Below are 18,970 nucleotides of genomic sequence, written 5' to 3'. Positions count from 1 at the left end.
TGCTGAAAAGTTTGTGGTTTTCAAGCGATCAACTCAGCTTGAAGATTTTTTGGGGTGTTATTTTCTGCAAAATGTTTCTTGGAGACAGGACACGCGGTAACCAATATGGTTACCCTCAGATCTGAGTGGAGTGAGTATTTGAAATGAAAGATTTGAACAACTGTTCTGATCGACTGGTCTCTGGCTTGATCAGGACATTGTTTTCTTGCCTGGCCTTAGCATTCATTTTTTCGACAAATTGTCAAGCTTCTAAGTTTCTAATAGTTTGAGAACGAAATTGCGTTTTTCAGGGAACCCGTGTTGAGAGTTTTGGTAGAATTAAACAATCAATCGTCGGTTTTCGTCGGCCAAAACCGATCAAAGCCCTTATGTTTAATTCTTCATTTTTCGTGATTTCAAACACAAGAAGCATCGGTTTTTGTCAATTTTGAAATGTAAGAATCGTCTGTTTCTGTCAGTTTAAAAGCGTAAGTTAACACGACAAATGCCCGTGTAACCGACGAAAACGACAATAGTCGAGATCCTTCCTTCATAAATTACATAAGCAAATGTCAAAAAACAATGAAACGACGAAAATGACAATATTTGAAACTTAAGTAGAATACTTCAAATAAAGACTTTTATAAAATACCGACGAAATCGACAATAATCGGCAGTTCGTATATAAAAAACCGACGAAATCGACAAAAACCTTCGCAAAGCTACTCTTCTTGGGTCGGTTTTGTCGCTATTTTTCAACACGAGAACCAACTTTTCGGGGGTTGGGGGTGTAAACTTGCCAAATTTGTATTTTGCTATACAAGTGCGATGCTCTCTATTCTTTAGCTCATAGAACCATGTTTTCAAAATATCGTCAAAATATTTGTATCCTGACCGTTGGTTTTGATGTTTTGTAAAAAGCGACTAGGCGGGAAATTTCAACAAGGTGAGGGAAATTGGGTGTCTTTCACAACTTTTTTTTGTTTTTTAACTTTTGATATGACGAAAAGCTTTGATGACAGAAAAGACCAGAAAAGAACCATTAGCGCTTCGCTGCACTTCGTTTCTTGGGCTTTTAGAGTTGCAAAAAATACTCTACAAACGTCGGTGAAATTTGATGGGTCACATACACTTTCATTTACAGATATACTTCAAATTACGCAATCTGATGAAAATTTTGACCTTATAATTGTCTGGGGAGCTGTTGAAATAATTAAACTCATTGAGCGTATGCTTTAGGTTTTCATGTTCGGTTTAGTTGCATCTCTGAGAAAGTTGAAATATGACAGCCGCTGAACGGAAAAACGCTATTGTGTCGAAAATGAAGAGTGATGCTACCTCAAAATTGTCCGCCTTGGAGACATTAAAGATAAAGACACTCGAAGATATCGATAGTATTTGTTCAGGTTTTCTTCAAGTGTGTCTTGACGACAACGATAAGTTACAATCTCTAACAGATTTCGAAGCAGTGCGAGAACTGTCCCAGGAGTTAGATAACAAGCTGACTCGAATGAATAACTTTTTATCTGAGCTCCCCCTTCACTGTCAGGAATTCTACGAGCGAGACATTTTTGACTCCGATTTAAGTAAAGTGAACCCCGCGATGCCTCAGGGAATTGATAGTCTCCCGTCTCTGGCAGACTTAGACATGCAGGAAAGTCTCGATTTCCTGAACTTATTAGCTTCATCCGAAAGTCCGCCCTCAAGTGGAGCTTCTTTCGGAACAGCTGTAAAGAGTTTGCCTACTGAGGTACAATCAAAATCAGCTCAGGGGCATCCAATAGTTTGTTCCAGAAGGAAGAAAAAGCATATTCTACATTCGCCAACAGGTAAACTGTTGTTGATGCTAGTATAAAGTGAATTTAATTTTCATTCAAGTGTTTTCTATAACCTGCTTTGAATAGCTGCGAAGCGATAGCGAGGCTCTTATTGATCTCATCGTAATTTTAAACTCGGAGAGGAGTAATGGGGATATTTGGTTTTTAATTGGTCAAATGTTGCTGAAGCAGGATGTAAAGGTCTATTCCGCACGTGAAAACAAGTGTTTAAGTCAATTCGCTGGACAGAAGTCAAAAGTGGAGAGACAAAGAGCGGTTTTTGTTCATATATTATTCTGAGAGCAAGAAAAGTAGGCGCGAAAAAAGTTTTACTAAGCAAGCAATCTTTATCTCGCATCTGTTGAAAGAAAGTAAGGGAACTACTAGATGCAATTTTGTAGTTAGACATTATTTAATATATAGAAATATAGGTTATTTCACCTATTTTGGTTTTCTGATTTTTACGTTTTACGGAATTCTGGCTAGTATTTATAATGGGTTTGGTGACATTAATTTTTAATGAATTGGTATCAATTTTAAATTTGAGGAAAACTGGTCTTATGTTTTTAGTTTTCTGTCTGTTGCTTCTATTTTGTCTACAGTGTTTTTTTTTGGGTGTAGCTAGACCTTTTGGTCCGTTTTTCAATCGTTTTTGCCAAAGAGTGACTCAAGTTATTAACAGCCGCCGTCGTCAACGGCTATTATTTAGGCGCTCTCCTTTTTTCAATTTGCTTTACCTTTTGATCACGTTTTTCGTTTTACATAAGTCACGATTTTCACGTTTGACTTCTGACTTACTTCATTCACTGTTTCAACTTAAATTCTTGCACGCATTTAATTAGGCAATGTGAATGTAAACCGATAACGCCCGGTCATTAAGTCATTGAGAATTAGGTTATCAAAGTTCATTAGAGTGTTTGCTAGCTGACATTGGTATTAAGCTTATTTGATTTCAGTTTAGAAGCTGAATTAAGTATGGTTTTTGAATCCAATTGAAACTGCACACCAAATTAGAAAACTTTTTGACACTGAAAAAAAATCGGTACTTTATCTCTTCTTTTTGTGTTTCAATCCCAGTGTGCGTCAAGCACGTTAACGGCGGCTATTTTCTGGCAATCTGCATGCTATATTCATTTTTTAGCCTATTTTCTATTCTTTTTATTTTTCTGCTAATTGTTTAGTAGCCGCAGAGCGATGGGTGAGGCTATTATTGGCCTTTTCTCTTTTTTAGTAGGATGTAGTGATTTTTGTTACTCACAAATTGTGATATGACGTCACGATCACTTCAGATCTCGAATTAATTTTAATTCTCTTTGATTGTGTTTTAATAACAAGAACTACAAGTGCATTTGCGAACTGTCATCAGTTTTTGTGACTGAGAACGGGCATTTATTTTCTGTTGTGCTTAAAACTTAACGTATTTCTGTATTTAATGTCTTTCACTTTCGTTTATTAGGAGAATTTTTTAAAAGAAATTCTCCGTTTTTTTTCAAATTGATCAATTTAAGGAAGCAAATAGTTTGTATAGTATAGTGAGTGGCGATATCAAATGGTTCTCAAGTGTGGGCGCATCTACGCGACAGAACTACGGCAACCGCGCCAGGATCCATTCACTCTGTACACAGACTGCGATAACCGGCTTTTCGCTGTGGGATCAGGCAAGCCCAGTCTCTCTGGTCCCTAGTATGCATCACAGCTACAGCAAACATTTGATTTCATTTTTGATGACGTCTATCGCTTTGCAACTAAATTTGTGTGCGTAAAGTCATTTCTCACTGTTTTATTCAGTTTTCAGGACAAAAGCTTGATTCGTTTTTTGATCATAAGTTACTTAACGTGCCACAAAAATTTGCTGGAAATTATTTCTAAACACTGGAACTTCAATTTTTGAAGATAGAATCTGTAAGTGAAAGTCAATAGTGCAAAGGGTCTCAGCAGTCTACTTCTCGGCTCGTATCCAACAATATGCCGGCTTTGTTTAGTGAAGATGTGAAAATGAATTCACTAACAAATCTACTTAGTTATTATTGTCTCCTCGCCATTTTTGCACTATGACTTAAGATGTTTAGCAGTCATTGTAATAAGATCCGTTTGCGACACTTGAAAACAGTCTTCTTTATTGAATAGCCTTTCAAATTTGCTTATTTTGTCGCCAACAAACAATCTCTGCATGCTGAACGCGCCAAAACAACTTGTCGTTTGAATTCTTGCTAGAGAATTCAAGAAAAAGGAAATGAAATTCTGAAAATTTGAACAAGTTAATTCTTTTTGATTTTTTAAATAATAAGAATGTTTTGCTATCGATCCATTTTCCAACTGTCATCAGTTTTTTTTCACGGAGCAAGGGCATTTATTCTTTCTTGTGACGTATTTCAGTATTTAACAACTGAGGAGGCTAGTCTAGGTCAAACAAATTTCTAAAAGTTAGAAAATTGAATTATTTGACCGTTGGAAAATAGTGCGATCTCTCATTAAATTCTCTTTGTTCAAATCATGTACAAAGATGGCCATGACTTTGTTGGAAATTTCTGTGACACGTACAGGTTTCAACGAGTTGTCTTATTTGCTATTTAGAAGCGGAAGAAAGTGCTGGATCTTCAGGGGTCTTCTCTGGATTGACCTCAGCATCTGAACATCATTATCACAGAACTACATGTGCAAAGCCTCCTCCTGTGTACCGAGTAAGCTGTCCCAATGAGTGTCAGGTTGCCGTCACACATGTTGATGGTCCTGATAGATTTTATGTCCAGATCCAAGATCTTAGAAATCAACTGACTGAGTTAGAGGTCAACGTGACGAATGAGATGATGATAAAGGATAAGGCTCTATCACGTTTGGAAAGAAGCATGATAGGAGGTCCAGCGATTGTCTATTATCATGAGTATCAAAATTTCTTCCGGGCGTGGACGAGACGGCAACTTGCTTCAGACTCCACGGTATGTCACAAATGCTATTAGATCGTCGTGTTATATTTGCGTTCCAGCGTTCAGAACTTTTGGCATTTGAGTTTAGTTAGTTGCGCAGAGAATTTTTTGTAATGAATTTATTTCGTATATTGTTAAACTATTTGGAGGTGATTACTTATGAACCGTTCACGCAAAATGATCCGAACAAGGTTTAATAGTTTTTGAAGAATTGTTGGTTGAAATTTAACTGTTCTATGATTCTGATCATTTTTGATTCTGCTCGCAATGTTTCAGGTCGAAGTGTATTTCCTGGATTGGGGAAACACCTCTTTTGTAGCATTGGATTGTTGCTATGTCATGCCTCAAAAGTTTTCCAACTTACCAGCTGCGGCTATTCAGTGTTGCTTACAGGATAAAACACAAGCAAGCAATTCTTCTAAGCAAGTACGCCATGTAGAACATCAATGGCCAGTTAGTGCTAAGAATATTTTCAAGAAAATGGTGCTCAACAGAAAAGTGAGGATGAATTTTATTGGACATTTTGAAGTTGCAGAGGAGAGACCTAAAGATATGTATCAGTCGCTTTCTTACGATGTCAACATTGCTATGGGTTCCAGTGTAGGCGATATCTTTGAAAAACTTGTGAGAAAAAACTACGGCCCCTTAAACTTATGAGGCAGCTGCCGCATTAAAGCTCTTAAACGTTTAGATTTATTGTTTTGACGAAGCTTTGAAATAGCTCTCAACTCAATTTGTATAGAAACTTAGCTCTGATTTGGGTCATGTTTCTGTATTCGATCTTCCTAATGGAATGTGTCCGAATGTTCTACACTCCAAAATGTTGCTAGCAAAGGCTCTTCGATCCATAATGCATGAAGACAAGAGTAATGTTAAATATGATAAAGTATATACATAGTCCTTTAGTGCAATGAAATGACTCATTTTGTTGATTCCTTTGTTCTTGCTAATAATTTAGTTATTAAACACGAAATGTGCGTTTTTACCAAGTGCATCCATCAATGAAGATGGAATCATTTGTTTATATTTGACATTTCAATAAAGTGCTTGCTTCTGAAGAGGAAGGTGAAAAAACCTTTCAGCTGCTTCGATTAGGAAAGCATTCTAATTTTAGATAGTTTAATGCACAATCGGTTACAAAAGCAGTAGAATTTGGTGCTAAAATGGTTGATTATTAACGTTATAAACCCGTCAAAACCACTCAGACACTATCGGAATTATAAGTTTGCTTTACGACAAGTCAGGGATTGAACAAACGCTTATCATCAGTCAAAATGCCCGAAAAACAAATATCAGCTGCTTTGGGCGACACTACAGATCCACAGGATCGAACTATTCTCAATTTGAAAGAAGCGGAGGTTGTCAAAATAATGCTCGAATTTCTAAATATGAGAGGATTCCATATTTCGATGCGCGCATTGGAGAGGGAGAGCGGCTTGGTGAATGGACTATTTTCAGACGATGTTCTCTTTTTGAGACACTTGATTCTAGATGGTCAGTGGGAAGATGTACTTCAGTTTATACAGGTGTGCTTTTTACGTGCTTACTTAGTCCTCTCATTGCCTCATTAGCGGGCGAGGAAATGGGTTTTTGAATGTTATAAAATTGCTCAAAATGCAAGTAACTAAGGCAAATTCGCAGCTTTCAATGGGCTTGAAATGTGACCTGATATTTATTTGTATTTTACATCTTTGATTGACCATGTTGACTTCTCGAGTGAATTTTTGTCACGCTGAAGTTCGTGATTTTTGTGATCTAAATTGCTCGCTCATTCACAATTTCGAACAGTGGCAGTTTCTTATTTTTAGACAAATGCAGAGCGCGCCAAAATTGTTTTCCTTTTTTCAAATTCAAATTGTCCTAGTGCCTTATCTAAGCTCTACTGACATATTTCAAATTCGTTCAGCTATTGTTGGTGTCCCGCTATTTCCCCCTAATAAAAGCGGCAATATAGTGGAGGCACCATACAGATGTTCGAGAGTAATTCGTCCAACGTTTTTGTTTCTTTTGCGGCCGAACTTGCGCATTTCTGAGCAAAGTTTTTTCTGTTAAGACCTTAGTACGATCAGTAGACAACCAAATGGTAACTTGGAAAGTTCGCAACACTATTTTTCTCAATATAGCCTCAATTCGTTTTTTTTAGTTTTAGTTTTTCAAAACCTTAAGGAGTCCGACCAATTTTTTTGAGGTAGACTGCCAGAGTTCTGACCCATTTTCAGTTTCTTTTTACTGATCACATTCAGAACTCATATTTTCCGTGGGGATGTCTATCATTTCTCTTGATTTAGAGACAACTGTCGTAGTTGAAAGGCTCTGCTGTGATACATAAACAGGCTGTACAGCCTGATCGTGCTAATTTGACGATAATCGTCGATAATTTAGACCGGAAAAGAGCTAATTTGGTTCTATCTTAGTGAAGCACTGCTCACCTATTGAGGATAGAAATTCATTTTATTTTAATATGAGAGCTGTTGGACGTCAGTTTGACTGAGAAACATTGAATTGAAGATTTAATAGCGGGAGCTTTAATGAAAATTCGTTCTTCGTTATACACCGCCATATTTTAATTTTCTGAAAACCGCTGGCTTGTCGGCGGTTTTTTTAATATGGTTAATCTGAACACAACATAGCTGAATTTATCCAGAACCGTCAGCTGAAAGGTTTTGTCAGCTATAAAAGTTTGATCTTTTTGTTTTTTAGCCGTAAAGAGGTACTGAAAACTGTCTGAGTAACTGAATTTCTGTTAGCCACTAGACGATTCTGTTAAGTTTTTGTGAAACATTTTTAAAATGGAGATTTGCATCCAACGTTTTAAAATTATTCGTTGCAATATTCAACTCGAAAACGGCGATAACCTAGGGTCGAACAGTGAACTGAACATTACGCATAGGTATGCGTAGAAAATAAGAAAACCATTTGGTTTGAAAAAGACAACAGGAATTATAAGTTTTGCTTAATTTGATTGTTTTCTTTTTCACTGGCCAATAGAGGGAGCCTTTTTTCTTACCTCTTTTCCAATAGTCTACGTATGACTCGGTTAAAAAGTTGTCATCCTATACTGGCTTTAGGGTTGTTGTTTTTGCAAAAGTATACATTTTTCAAAGGTTTTTGGAAAAGAGGGTTGAAATTTGAATATATGGTGCGCGGAATATTTTGAATCAGCTCCTCGTGTGATTAGCTAGCTCCCGCCTGCAAAAAATGCAATATAACTAATTTTTGGGGGCAGAACTTGCAAAAATTGTTACTGTCCTCCTTTTCCTCCTAGAAGAGTACGATGTAACCCCTATTTTTGGTCCCAAAAAACTTTTCGTGGAATATTTTCATTCAGAATGAAATTCGTCCCCCTACTATTTGGTTTTCTGATAACTGTAAAAAAAACTCCTTACCCCTGCAATCCTTACCCCTTCTGAACTGGTGTATAGTGCAATTTCAATTTTAGCCGCTTGAGACAGCCAGTCAAGAGCGCTACAATTTTTGCCGATTTGTCATCTTGAGAGAGAAGTATCTGGAGATGCTTTGCATGAAAAACGAAAAGGACCTTCTCGGTGTCGGAGGCGGAGCTGGAGGAGGTTCGACTGGAACTGCCTCGATACTGGAGGAATTCAACATTGACGAGGTGGTTGCATGTTTGCACAGCATGGAACGGATATGCCCATCGAGGGAGGAGTACAATTCCTTGTGTTTGTTGCTCACGGTCCAGAAATTATCCGATCATCCGGATTTCAAAAGCTGGAACCCCAGCTCAGCCAGATTGCAGTGCTTTGAAATGGTTAGTGATTTCCTTACGTACTTTTGCTTGTATTATAGTTTTGGTTGCTGCTTTGATGTTAGATTGTTCTATAAAGATGTTATTAACGTCGCTAATTTTGAATTGAAAATTTTGACTAAACTTGTAAAATATCCATTAAATGGAGATTATTTTTTTTCAGATTCATCACTCTGAAGGTAATCATAAACAAAAATTGTTTTTATTCTGCTTCGGGGCTAGAGGCTATTCATATTTTTAAACATCATTGCGCCGAGGTTGTTTCAAAAATGGGCTGCTGCTTCCATTATGTGATATATTGTTAATTAGCAACAAGGAGGCTCGGTATTGTGCGTTGGCACATAATGTTCCGACCCCGTTCATCCTAATTCTTAGCTTAATTGTGTACCAAATGAAGAAGAGACAGGGATCTTTCAAATTATTAAAGAGTAGTTCCTGCTTTGTAATATGAAACTTGATGGATTCTAAAATAAAGACAGACTTGTATACTATTGATTTTAATGCCATTGATTTTAATGACGTTATTGTTCCGACCCCTCTTGAGGGGGGGGGACTATATACTCAAATGGGTTTTTTTGTTCAGACAATTTTGGCCGATCGATATATTCATCATAGAGAGTTGAGACTGGTATCATTAGAAAGCTCGCCCAGCGTAGAATATGGAATTAAAAAGATTTTTTTATTTTCGTTTTTTACAGGGTTATCCGGGTTTGAATTTCTGAGAAAAGTGAATTCTGTTGTTTTTATTCACATTTTCCGGAATTTTTGTCAATTTTGAAGAATAGTGTTCTTTATTTTACTTTTCAAGACAATAAAAATATTGTCGACTGTTATCATTTATATTTTTTGTCAAAAATTCTGGCTAAATATTTCGAAATTTAGCCTTTTTCATCAAAATCAGCACTAAAGCTTCTTCAGTCCACTTTGATTGAATTTGCCGGAAGTACACACCCAAACAACACTAACACATTCTTTTTAGACTTAACAGGGGCCTATTTTTGCCGTTTTTTGCTAACTTTACTCTTTGTTTATCAAAAACGCAGCATTTTGGTTTTTTTAACTGACAAATTATCTATATCTATAGCAATAAAAAATTAAGTGTCACTAATGGACGAACAGTATCAGCAGGGCTAGTTTCTGATCAGTCTTGAACTGTTACAATCCAGAAAGAGTTCGGATTGTAATCAGTCGGTCTTTTTAGAAAAAAATTCTATCTTTTAGAACATTTCTAATCAAAGCTCAACAATGATAGATCCGTTTGGCTTCCTATGCAGCTCCAAATTGATGCATCTGGTTGATGTTTAAAAATTATAAGCTTATGGTCGTTGTGACTTTTAAAAATATTAAGCGTTTTTAAAAAAAGCTTTCTTGAAATTTGCCTCGCTTGTTTTCTTAATTTGAACCACTTGTAGCTAAGTGTCAGCAAAGAAAGAATGCTTTTTCTCTTTGTAGATTGAATTTTTAATATCTATTGCGGTTTATAGTCTCAAGTTATAGTTTTCTGGCTTTGATACTGCTAGATTTCACATTTTTTCTTATTTTTAGATATTTCCTTTTTTCACAATTTCTACTTTTGTCATATTATCAAATTATTGACCGTTCACATATCACATTATTGGCGTTAAAATTAAGACACAATTAAACATATTAAAAATTTAAAGGAAACGATTATGGTTTTAACGGCTTTGACACTACTTTCTTGAAGAATTTAACTGAATTTTTTAATTTCGTCTTTAACTGTATTTTTACTTTGTGGTTTTAGTCGGTTGAAATTTCCTGTATAATGAAATGTTTCAGTGGCTTTTCATAAAGGAAAAAATGAGCCTATGTTTTAATTTTAGTAGAGACATGCTGGCTTTCATGACTTAGAAAACAATTGTTTTCAAAAACAAAAACTTTTTTAAATTCAAATTTTTGTGCTTTTTTGTCTATTTGTTACCCAGTCTAGTTAATTACAGGTCAAATATGACAGTCATGGTTTTGGTTGAAGGTGCCATAATGAATTGGTGTCGCAAAATCTCATTTTTTAAAGAATTCGTTATGACTTTACTGGCTTCGACACGGCTTTTTCATAAAAAAGTGAAATAATTTTTGATTTTTGTCATATTTGACGTTGTTTTTGTAGATTTGAGACTTATTTTGGATAATTGCAGGTCTAAAGGTCTTCCTTTGAACAAACGAACCTATTGAAATATTTCGTACTGTAATTAATGGCTTCCATGACTTTGGAAGTAATTTTGTTCGGAAAAAAGTATTACTTAATATTGCCCTTTTTTCCTTTTTGTCTACTTGTTACCTTGTCTCATTAATTAGAGGTCACATATTACATAATTGATATTCGATGAAGGCGCCATTGTACATTTTTGAGCGCCAAAATATGTCTTTAGGCTTCGACAGCGTTTTCTGGCAAGTTTTGTTATTTTTTTGTTGTTCTTTTAACCGCATAAAAAATTGATTAAGTACAGGTCTTAATGCCCTTCTATAGAAACATTTGAAATCGTAAGTCTATGGGATATGTTAGTTGACTTCTAGTAGTTTTCAGTAATTTGAAATTAATTGTTTTTAAAAGAAATAAGCGAATTTATTAACTTGTTTGTTTTTGTTCTTTTTGTCTAATTGTTACCAAGCCTTCTTATGGACTGATCCCATATCTTTTCTGGTGAATAACAAATTGTTTTGTTTAGTTTCAGTGTTATCTGAAGCTATGTTGACTTTGTTCTTAATTTTTTTTCTTTTTTTAAAACGGACATTAAAATTTTGATTTAATTAATGTTGTTGTTTGATTTTGCTGTTCGTCTTTACTTGCTTTTTAATATTAGCATTGCTCATCTGCCTATTGTATTATTTTGTATTCAACTAAGTTATTTGCTTTGAAGGTTACCTTTTCGTTCATACTTTTTTTGAGAAATTCGTGAATTTTTGGGTTTTTCTATCTGTTCCTCATTTGGTAGACAATTATGCCAAAATTGTGGATGAGCGGGGTCGGAACCTTAGCTCCGATCGCATATTACCGCGCCTCCTTGTTATTTAAAAACTAAAATGGACAAAGATAACAAATTCGAATGTTTGGTTCAAAAAATGTAATAAACTGTAATACAATACCATCTTAAAAAAACAGATAGAGATACTTGATTTTGCCAGCAGAAAAATTCAGCTGATGATCGGTAGAAGTAATCAAAACAGTCACTTGACAAACCAAAGGCTTCGCTATCAGCCTCATTTGATCATTAGAGCAGTAGTCTTTGATAGTCAACAATAGTTACAACAAAACACACAAAGATAAACATAAAAAGATCTTAAAAATGCTCTTTTCCCATTGTTTCGAGAGCTATTGATGCCTGAGTCATTATATCCAAAAACGTGGTCCATGAGCGTTCAGACTATTGTTATTTAGACACCAAATAGCTTTTTATTATACATTAACTAAAAGGTCGATGAGACATACCGAGACTAAGAGAAAAACAGAAATGAGTTTGAGCCAACAGAAATTTCAATTTTACCTTAATTGAAGGCCTTGAAGACCTCAGACAAAAAGAGATTTTCCCCCTTTTTACATAATCATTGATTTTTTTTAAAAAATAAATAGTGGCAATTAGAACCAAAAACCAATGAATCACTGACATTCTTGAAATCAAGTGGTGTCAAAACCGCTAGCAGCTTTAGATATGATTGGAAATAATCAAAAAAGGTTGTTTACGAATTTTTACAGAGTCAATAGGCTTGTCATTATTGAAATTATAGCATGAGAAAACAAAAACAGCACTTAAATTTATTAATATTTATGAGTGATACACAGTGATTAAGTCATAGAAACGAAAAGCTATCAAGTGTAAACCTTAAATAGGTTTATTTGTCTTTTTTGAAAAACCATTGGAACGTGTTCTTATTGAGATTAAGTGAGAAAACAGTAAAAAGATAAGCAAATAAGGGCAAGACTCAAAAATACATAATGACAAGTCATAAAAACCAAAAGCTATCAATAGGAAACATTAAATAGGTTTAAGGTTTACTGGAAAATTACTCGCACATTTCTTTAACGAGACTATGGGACCAAGTTATAGGGCAAAAAGATAAACAAATGTATACAACGCTCAAATTTAGTATTGTGGAAACATATAGCTTAGCAGTTAAAGACCATTAGCTGTCCGTTGACTTCTCATTTTTGTTTGAAAAAATTTATAGCATTAAACTACTCTTTATTTCGCTTTACAATCTTTTTATCCCATAAAATATAATTTTTTGTTGCTCACCCTTTAGACCGAATAAAAAGCTTTTGGTAGACATTTGAACCTACATACGCGAAAGAAACAAAATAATCTACTCACCTTCGAAAATTGTTTTAAGATAATCAATTTCTTGTATAATAATTTCATGCTGAGGGTTTAACTAGGCTTACATCAAGTTTGTTGAGAACCATTGAGACACAAAGCAACGAAAAAAAATTAGAAGGACATTTGGCAGATATCAATGTTGAAAATTATCGTCGCCAATGTAATAAAATAAGTAACCTTTTAATAAAATATTTCCACGCATCTTCCAGTTGATTTTGGAGACCATCCAACATCGTCTCGTGTTTCCACTGAGCCATTAAGCGTCGCAAACAGCTACGTGAAACACTACTACTAACAGCTACGTGAAACTAACTAATATATCTCTTATTATTATGATAAAAATGCAACTAGGGTCAAATAGGGTACCAGTTGAAAACGGCCTGTGTTCCGCTAAAATTACCTGCCAATTGCAGCTCTGTGCGACAGCTACAACAACAACGAAACAAATGAATAGCAATAATTGAACAGAACTCGACGAAAACTGATGAACAGAGTAGTTTATATCTCAATTGAAAGCAGATGGGAACTGTCATTAATGAGACTAAGTTACAGGAACTGCCATTGATGAGACTATGTTTCAAGTCTACAAAAAAGTGACCAATAATGACCAGAAATTTAAAAACTATTTTAAAACGTAAAATCTTTAGAACATAGAAATAGAAAGTATTAATTGTCAATTGAAAAGTTCGTCCATTGCTACTAGAAAAGGTCAATGGGCCTGTCATTTAAGAATCTCAGTGATAAGACAACATAAATAACAAATTTAGGGGCAAAATTTTTGAAAAGTCTCTACAATTTGGAAACAGTGAAAGCCATAAAAACAATGAGCTGATATTTGAAAGCTTGTAAAGATTAATTTGCGCCCAAGTAGAACATCAATGGGACCTGCCAGTTTTGAGATTAAGTGGCAAGACCATAAATGACAATAAATATTTGCTAAACTCCAAATGCACAATTTTATAAAAAGTTTTAGCCTTGTTGTAAAAGTGAAAAAACATTAGTTTCCCATTATTGCAATCCAACAATAGCATCCGTGCACCATTAAAACAGGCACATATAAAGTGAAATCTTGAAACCATATCAGGAGATGTCTGAAAAACATTCGATAGGAAAATATAAAATATATATGACCTGAACAGTAGTATCCCAATTGCACACTAAAATCCAAGCAGACAAAAACATATTTAAACAAATAACCGAAGGTTAACCGCAAGGTTGGCCAAAATTGACTTAAGAATGATTTGCTGCCATTTTTCTTTGCAAAGGCAGAATTTTCTAAAATTTGGCCTTATTTTTAGAAAAAGTGGGACCAAACATTTCAGCAACCCTCTCATTTTCCTAAAGGTCAAAAGAACAACACTTATTGCATATCTAACCTTTTTGATATATATTAAGCAAGATTTATCACAATTACTGCAAAAAAGAAAAATTACGGAAAAGTCAAAAACATTGGAAATCATTTTCACGAAACTTTAAATCTCAATAACTCCGCGAAAAAGCCGGATTTCAGAAATCCTCCAAGATATGTTCACTCGTCGGGCTCACTAATGATATCACTCATGGCTTTCTATGTCAATTATATCGATCGGTCAAAAATTGACTGAACAAGAAAAACCGGTTGAGCATATAGTTCCCTACCCGGTGTCTGAGGGGTCGTGGCAATAATAACCCACAATATCTGAGCGTGGGGACTACCGGAAGTTTTCACAATAAAAGAGAAAGCCATCGATTATTTCATTGATGGAACATCAATTGAATTCAGAATAACTGTAATTCATAAATTGATTTTATTCAATTGATTGCAACTGTTATATTTTGTCGGTCGTGCTTCACAGATGATCATCTAAAATTTGTCGTGTGAGAAAGGTGAAATAACACCACTTATTATTTTCGAATTTTTGTTCATATTTCTTAGAATCTTATTTACGCAAGGTAAGCATTTTGAGCGATATATGAAGTTGACCAACAATTCTTAATTAGAATTTGAGAAATTTCAATATAATGAACACTTTTTGGTCTTCTTTAATGCTTGTTGTTATCAACTATGAATTTCTAGTCGTCAATTTTTTGCAGATTCGTCCAGTGGTTGAAAAAATTCTGCCAGCGGATTCGAACTTGTCAGTAGACGACTTCACGGCTTCTAGAGATCGGCTCATGCAAATAGTAGTGCATGGCCTATTGTACGAATGCTGCTTGGACTTCTGCCAGAGCAAAGCCATTTCGTCACCAGTGGACCAACTCAAACAGAGTAGAGATTCTGAAGGGACGCCTGAGAAACAGTCGCCTGTCGTACGACCTGCTGACGTGTTGGCAGGTTGGTAGATCTGTAAAAAGTCCAGATGGCCTCTTCAAATGGTCTGATTCTGTGAAGTTCATAAGGCTGCGCCTAAGGGTTTCATTGGGTTCAGCGTTTTCTGGGAGCCCATGTGCTGAGTGTTAGTTTGGAACAGAGTTTGGAGAACAGAATTTTTAGACCTGTTGGTCTTTTTAGACCTGTTGGTCAATCGATAGAACTTTTGTTTTGTCGATTGTTTGTCTATCTCTTTTTTTAAATAGCCGCCCTCATCTTCTCAGCCGGCTATTATAGCGCTCCTATTTTTTTACAATTCAAAGAATTTGAATTGTATTGGGGCACTGTCTTTTTTTAAAGATCTGTTCACACATTTTCATGATTTTTGAAGTCAAATTGGAGTAGTGATTTTGGTCACGCCGATACAGGAAGTGGAGCGAAAAAGCGAGTGGTTTTGCGGCGTGAATTTTTTTGCTCTAAATTTAAAGTAGAGTGAGAAAATGGTGTTTGAACAAAAATTCGCTTTCTCGCTAGTGGTTTTTTTGTTCACATGCGGCAATTTCACTTCGATTTTTACTGTTTTTTCACTTTTTTGGATAGGATTTTTTTCTAAATGGTTTTCCCAATTCATAGTCCGTTCTAGGTCTAGTTTTCTGTTTAGTCAATGAAAATTCTTTGAATTGTACGTCAGGACTTGTCCTGCTATGTTTTTTTACTTCGTCGAACAAAGAATGTTTCGCTTTACCTCATTTTGCCGCTTTTTCAACATTTTGCGTGAAATCTTTTTGACTTCTCTAGGCTATTTTCTCTCTTCTCTCATTCTGCTAAAAGTGATTTTGAAGTTTACTGCTACTGATTTTTAGTATTACGCTTATAGTCTTCCAATTCAAGGGTGAATTCAACATGTTTATGGAATCTAATGAAACTGCTGTACAAAGTAGAACACTTCTGGGGGGATAGGCTGCTGTCTTCAATTTTGTTTGCTAATTTTTAATAGCCGCCCTCATCTTCTCAGCCGGCTATTATAGCGCTCCTTTTTTTTTACTTCGTCGAATAAAAAAATGTTTCGCTTTACCTCATTTTGCCGCCTTTTCAACATTTTGCGTGAAATCTTTTTGACTTCTCTAGGCTAGTTTCTCTCTTCTCTCATTCTGCTAAAAGTGATTTTGAACATCAGTTACTCAGCAAAGCAATTCAAAATGAACAGTCAGTATAAAAAATTGAAGTCAGAAATAGAAACGGGATAAACCCATAAAGCCCAATTTTAGATGCCCGCTATTTGAACGTTGTTCCTATAAGTCTTAGTTACCATCTCTAGTGGTATTGATAGTAGCACCTTAAGCCTCTCTCTAAGAAACAGAAATACCTTCAACTACGAAATGCCAGCAAAAGAAATCGGACAAATTGTTTTTGTACAAAAATCTTTTTTTTTCAATGTCTATTTCAATCCCAATCATGCTTATTGGAATCAACGGCGGCTATTTTCCGGCAATCTGCCGGGTATGTTTAATCTTACCATCGAGTTTGCGTTTCTTTTTTCCTTGAAAATGGGCACGCTCAGCGGGCAACACCACTGAATTCCGCTTTTTAGGTGTAAAGCCCCACTCCCTCCCCTCTTATCTTAAGGTAGCTGCACCAAAAAAAGCCAGAGCCACAAATTTTATTGAGCAATTCTTGCGACGTCAGTCGGCTGCGTAATTCAGTTTTTGAACGTTAATGTAAATTATAGTTAGGAGATACTTTCGGTTTCCATACAGGTTATCCTCTATTGAGTTTTATCATTAGCAGCGATTGTTAAGCAAGTTATTGACTGCCTCGATATTTTTGGTAAAATTCCTGTTACGATCTGCTGTTCACGCTCGCTTTAAAGCAATTTGTTTTGTTCATTCATACTGTTTGTGGATTACTATTTGTGAGCGTAGGCATTGTTTGCTGTGATCGTAGTCCAGTTTTGTGCGGTGGCCTGGATAAGTTTTTTTTTGCAAATTACAATGGATTTTAGGCATCTTAACAAACAATGGATTTTTGGAAACCCCTTTTTTCTTATGCTGTGATTTGACTTTTTGCTGTTTTTTCTGATATTCCTAACTAATAGTTTCAAAATGTCACCTAATAATCCAATAATCTATGGTTATTTTTTTTAAAAAATTTGTTAAAAGGCAATAAATGGTTTATATGACCTGGACACTTTGTCAAACTAAAATCCGTGAATTTTGTTGGTCTCACTAGTGACTGGTTTCATTCTCTGAGGCATCTTTGAGGCCTAATAAAGGCTATGCAATATTTTCAGTTGATATCTAAAGGTTTTTACTATTTTGCCAGAAGTTGTTTTCAAAAAGTATCAAGGATTTTTTCGCACTTTTGTAGTTTTTTGTCCTAGCGCTTAGTCTCCATTGTGACAGTTTGGATATTTATCTAATTAAATGAATCTAATTTCAGGTATGAGTTCACAGTTACTGTTTTTCGTGACTATGACTCTAAGAAACTGTTAGCAAATTTTTCATGTTTTTATTTTATTTTTTTAAATCTTTTACTCTCAATACTGTCAGTTCTAATCGGTTGCTAATAAGGATTAAATCGGCGCTAGGGAAAATGGCAGACGTACCAAAATATAGAAAATTTTTTGCTGGCCGATCGCAGTCGAGAAATTGGCTGATAGCTCAACAAATTCTCCATGTTTTAAAATAGGATATGCGCGTTAACGTAAAATTGCTCAGAAGTTGCGATAAGCCGAATAAGCAAAATTATACTTTTTGGGGGAAAACTGGTCTCACGTTCTGTTGTGATAGGTTCATATCAAGTCCCACGGGCCGCTGAGGCATGGCCATGGCCCGTGAGGCATGGCCAGATGCGGTAAAAAATTATAATCTAGCATAAGGCTATGTCCAATTTAGGCTAATTGAACGCTTAAAAGTACTGTTTTAAATTTCTCAACCAATCACATTCGTTGAAATTTCTACATTTTGGTACGTCTACTTGTTAAGACGTCTCCGATTAAATCAATCGAAGTTTTTGTTTAAGTTTACAGACAGTGCTTTTAATTATTCATTTAATTGTCTGATATTTCGCTCATTAATGGCAAAAGTCATTGATTGCCAATGGTGCAGAAGTTAATCAAATTATTATCCTGAGTTAATAGCAGAGATTTTCATAAACTCTGAACAATTTCTTTGAATAAAATCCAGTGTTTTTTAATCTCGCCTGTGTTTGATTTTTGGTTGCTTTTCTTGATTTTTCATTCTTTTGTCATTGGATTCTGCTTTAGCTATCACCTTTATTGACTTAAGTACCATTTGTTTTATGGTATTTATTTTGAAGTTTTTGGTGAATGTCGAATCTTACCTTTTTGTTGTTCTTTTGTTCCTTTTTCACGCAAAAGGAACTGCTGTTTTTTTAATTTCCAAATTTGTATTGTATGTCAAATTGTGTTCTTATTTTTTTTAAACTTCCACGTCCCTATTTTTCGAGAAAAAAAATGGTTTGCCAAATTTCTGTTGTCTTTGTTTTGTCTAATATCCATAAGTAATATCCATTTCGGTCTGTTCATCTTTTTGTGACTGTAGATCTACAAAGCTATCGAGGTTATATTCTGGCAATCTGCCAGCTGTTTTCAACTGTGGTTAATATTTTCACCACAGAAGTTTTATTGTAGTGTGTGGAGTAGCTTTTTTTATACGAGGCTAATGATTCTGTTTTGTGGTTAAAGTGACAATTTTTTTCGCTACAATGAGAAAACTCTAATTAGTCCTTGCTTGTTCATTTTATAGAATTTCATCTTCAGTTTTGCGTACCTGCTTAACGTACTAACGTTCTGTTACCTTCAGAGCTGTAATGGTTTAGTAATTCAAGCCACAAAGTTTAGG

The 18,970-nt window shown here is 35.2% G+C and overlaps 2 protein-coding genes across 4 annotated transcripts in view; both read left to right on the top strand.

Annotated features, from left to right (window-relative positions):
- Positions 1-1,196: 1,196 nt before the first annotated feature.
- Positions 1,197-5,693, top strand: LOC142342271 (uncharacterized). Its single transcript, XM_075393551.1, has 3 exons — positions 1,197-1,808; positions 4,371-4,732; positions 4,997-5,693. Exons 1-3 carry the CDS (start codon positions 1,262-1,264, stop codon positions 5,375-5,377), a joined length of 1,290 nt encoding a protein of 429 aa, XP_075249666.1. The 5' UTR covers positions 1,197-1,261; the 3' UTR covers positions 5,378-5,693.
- Positions 5,694-5,822: 129 nt separating this feature from the next.
- LOC142342849 (WD repeat-containing protein 47-like) overlaps positions 5,823-18,970 on the top strand; it is a 50,598-nt gene continuing 37,450 nt past the window's right edge. For 2 of the 3 annotated variants that reach the window (XM_075394473.1, XM_075394472.1), the window contains exons 1-3: positions 5,823-6,246; positions 8,160-8,489; positions 14,891-15,131. In XM_075394473.1, coding sequence (XP_075250588.1) covers positions 5,995-6,246; positions 8,160-8,489; positions 14,891-15,131 — 823 coding nt within the window. In that variant the 5' untranslated portion in view covers positions 5,823-5,994. Of the gene's footprint in view, positions 6,247-8,159; positions 8,490-8,649; positions 8,666-14,890; positions 15,132-18,970 lie in introns of those variants that run through there. The other variant, XM_075394474.1, reaches the window with a different exon arrangement.

Source organism: Convolutriloba macropyga, chromosome 7 (assembly GCF_964194025.1).
Source record: "Convolutriloba macropyga chromosome 7, txConMacr16.3, whole genome shotgun sequence".
NCBI lineage: Eukaryota > Metazoa > Xenacoelomorpha > Acoela > Convolutidae > Convolutriloba > Convolutriloba macropyga.
Note: the sequence above shows the minus strand (reverse complement) of the source record. Positions and strands in the feature narration are given on the sequence as shown.

Excerpts from the sequence above, each read along its gene's own strand:
- LOC142342271 (XM_075393551.1), top strand. The coding sequence starts at position 1,262 with ATGACAGCCGCTGAACGGAAAAACGCTATTGTGTCGAAAATGAAGAGT. Across the intron at positions 1,809-4,370 it reads TATTCTACATTCGCCAACAG|AAGCGGAAGAAAGTGCTGGA; the intron begins GTAAACTGTTGT and ends TTTGCTATTTAG. Across the intron at positions 4,733-4,996 it reads AACTTGCTTCAGACTCCACG|GTCGAAGTGTATTTCCTGGA; the intron begins GTATGTCACAAA and ends GCAATGTTTCAG.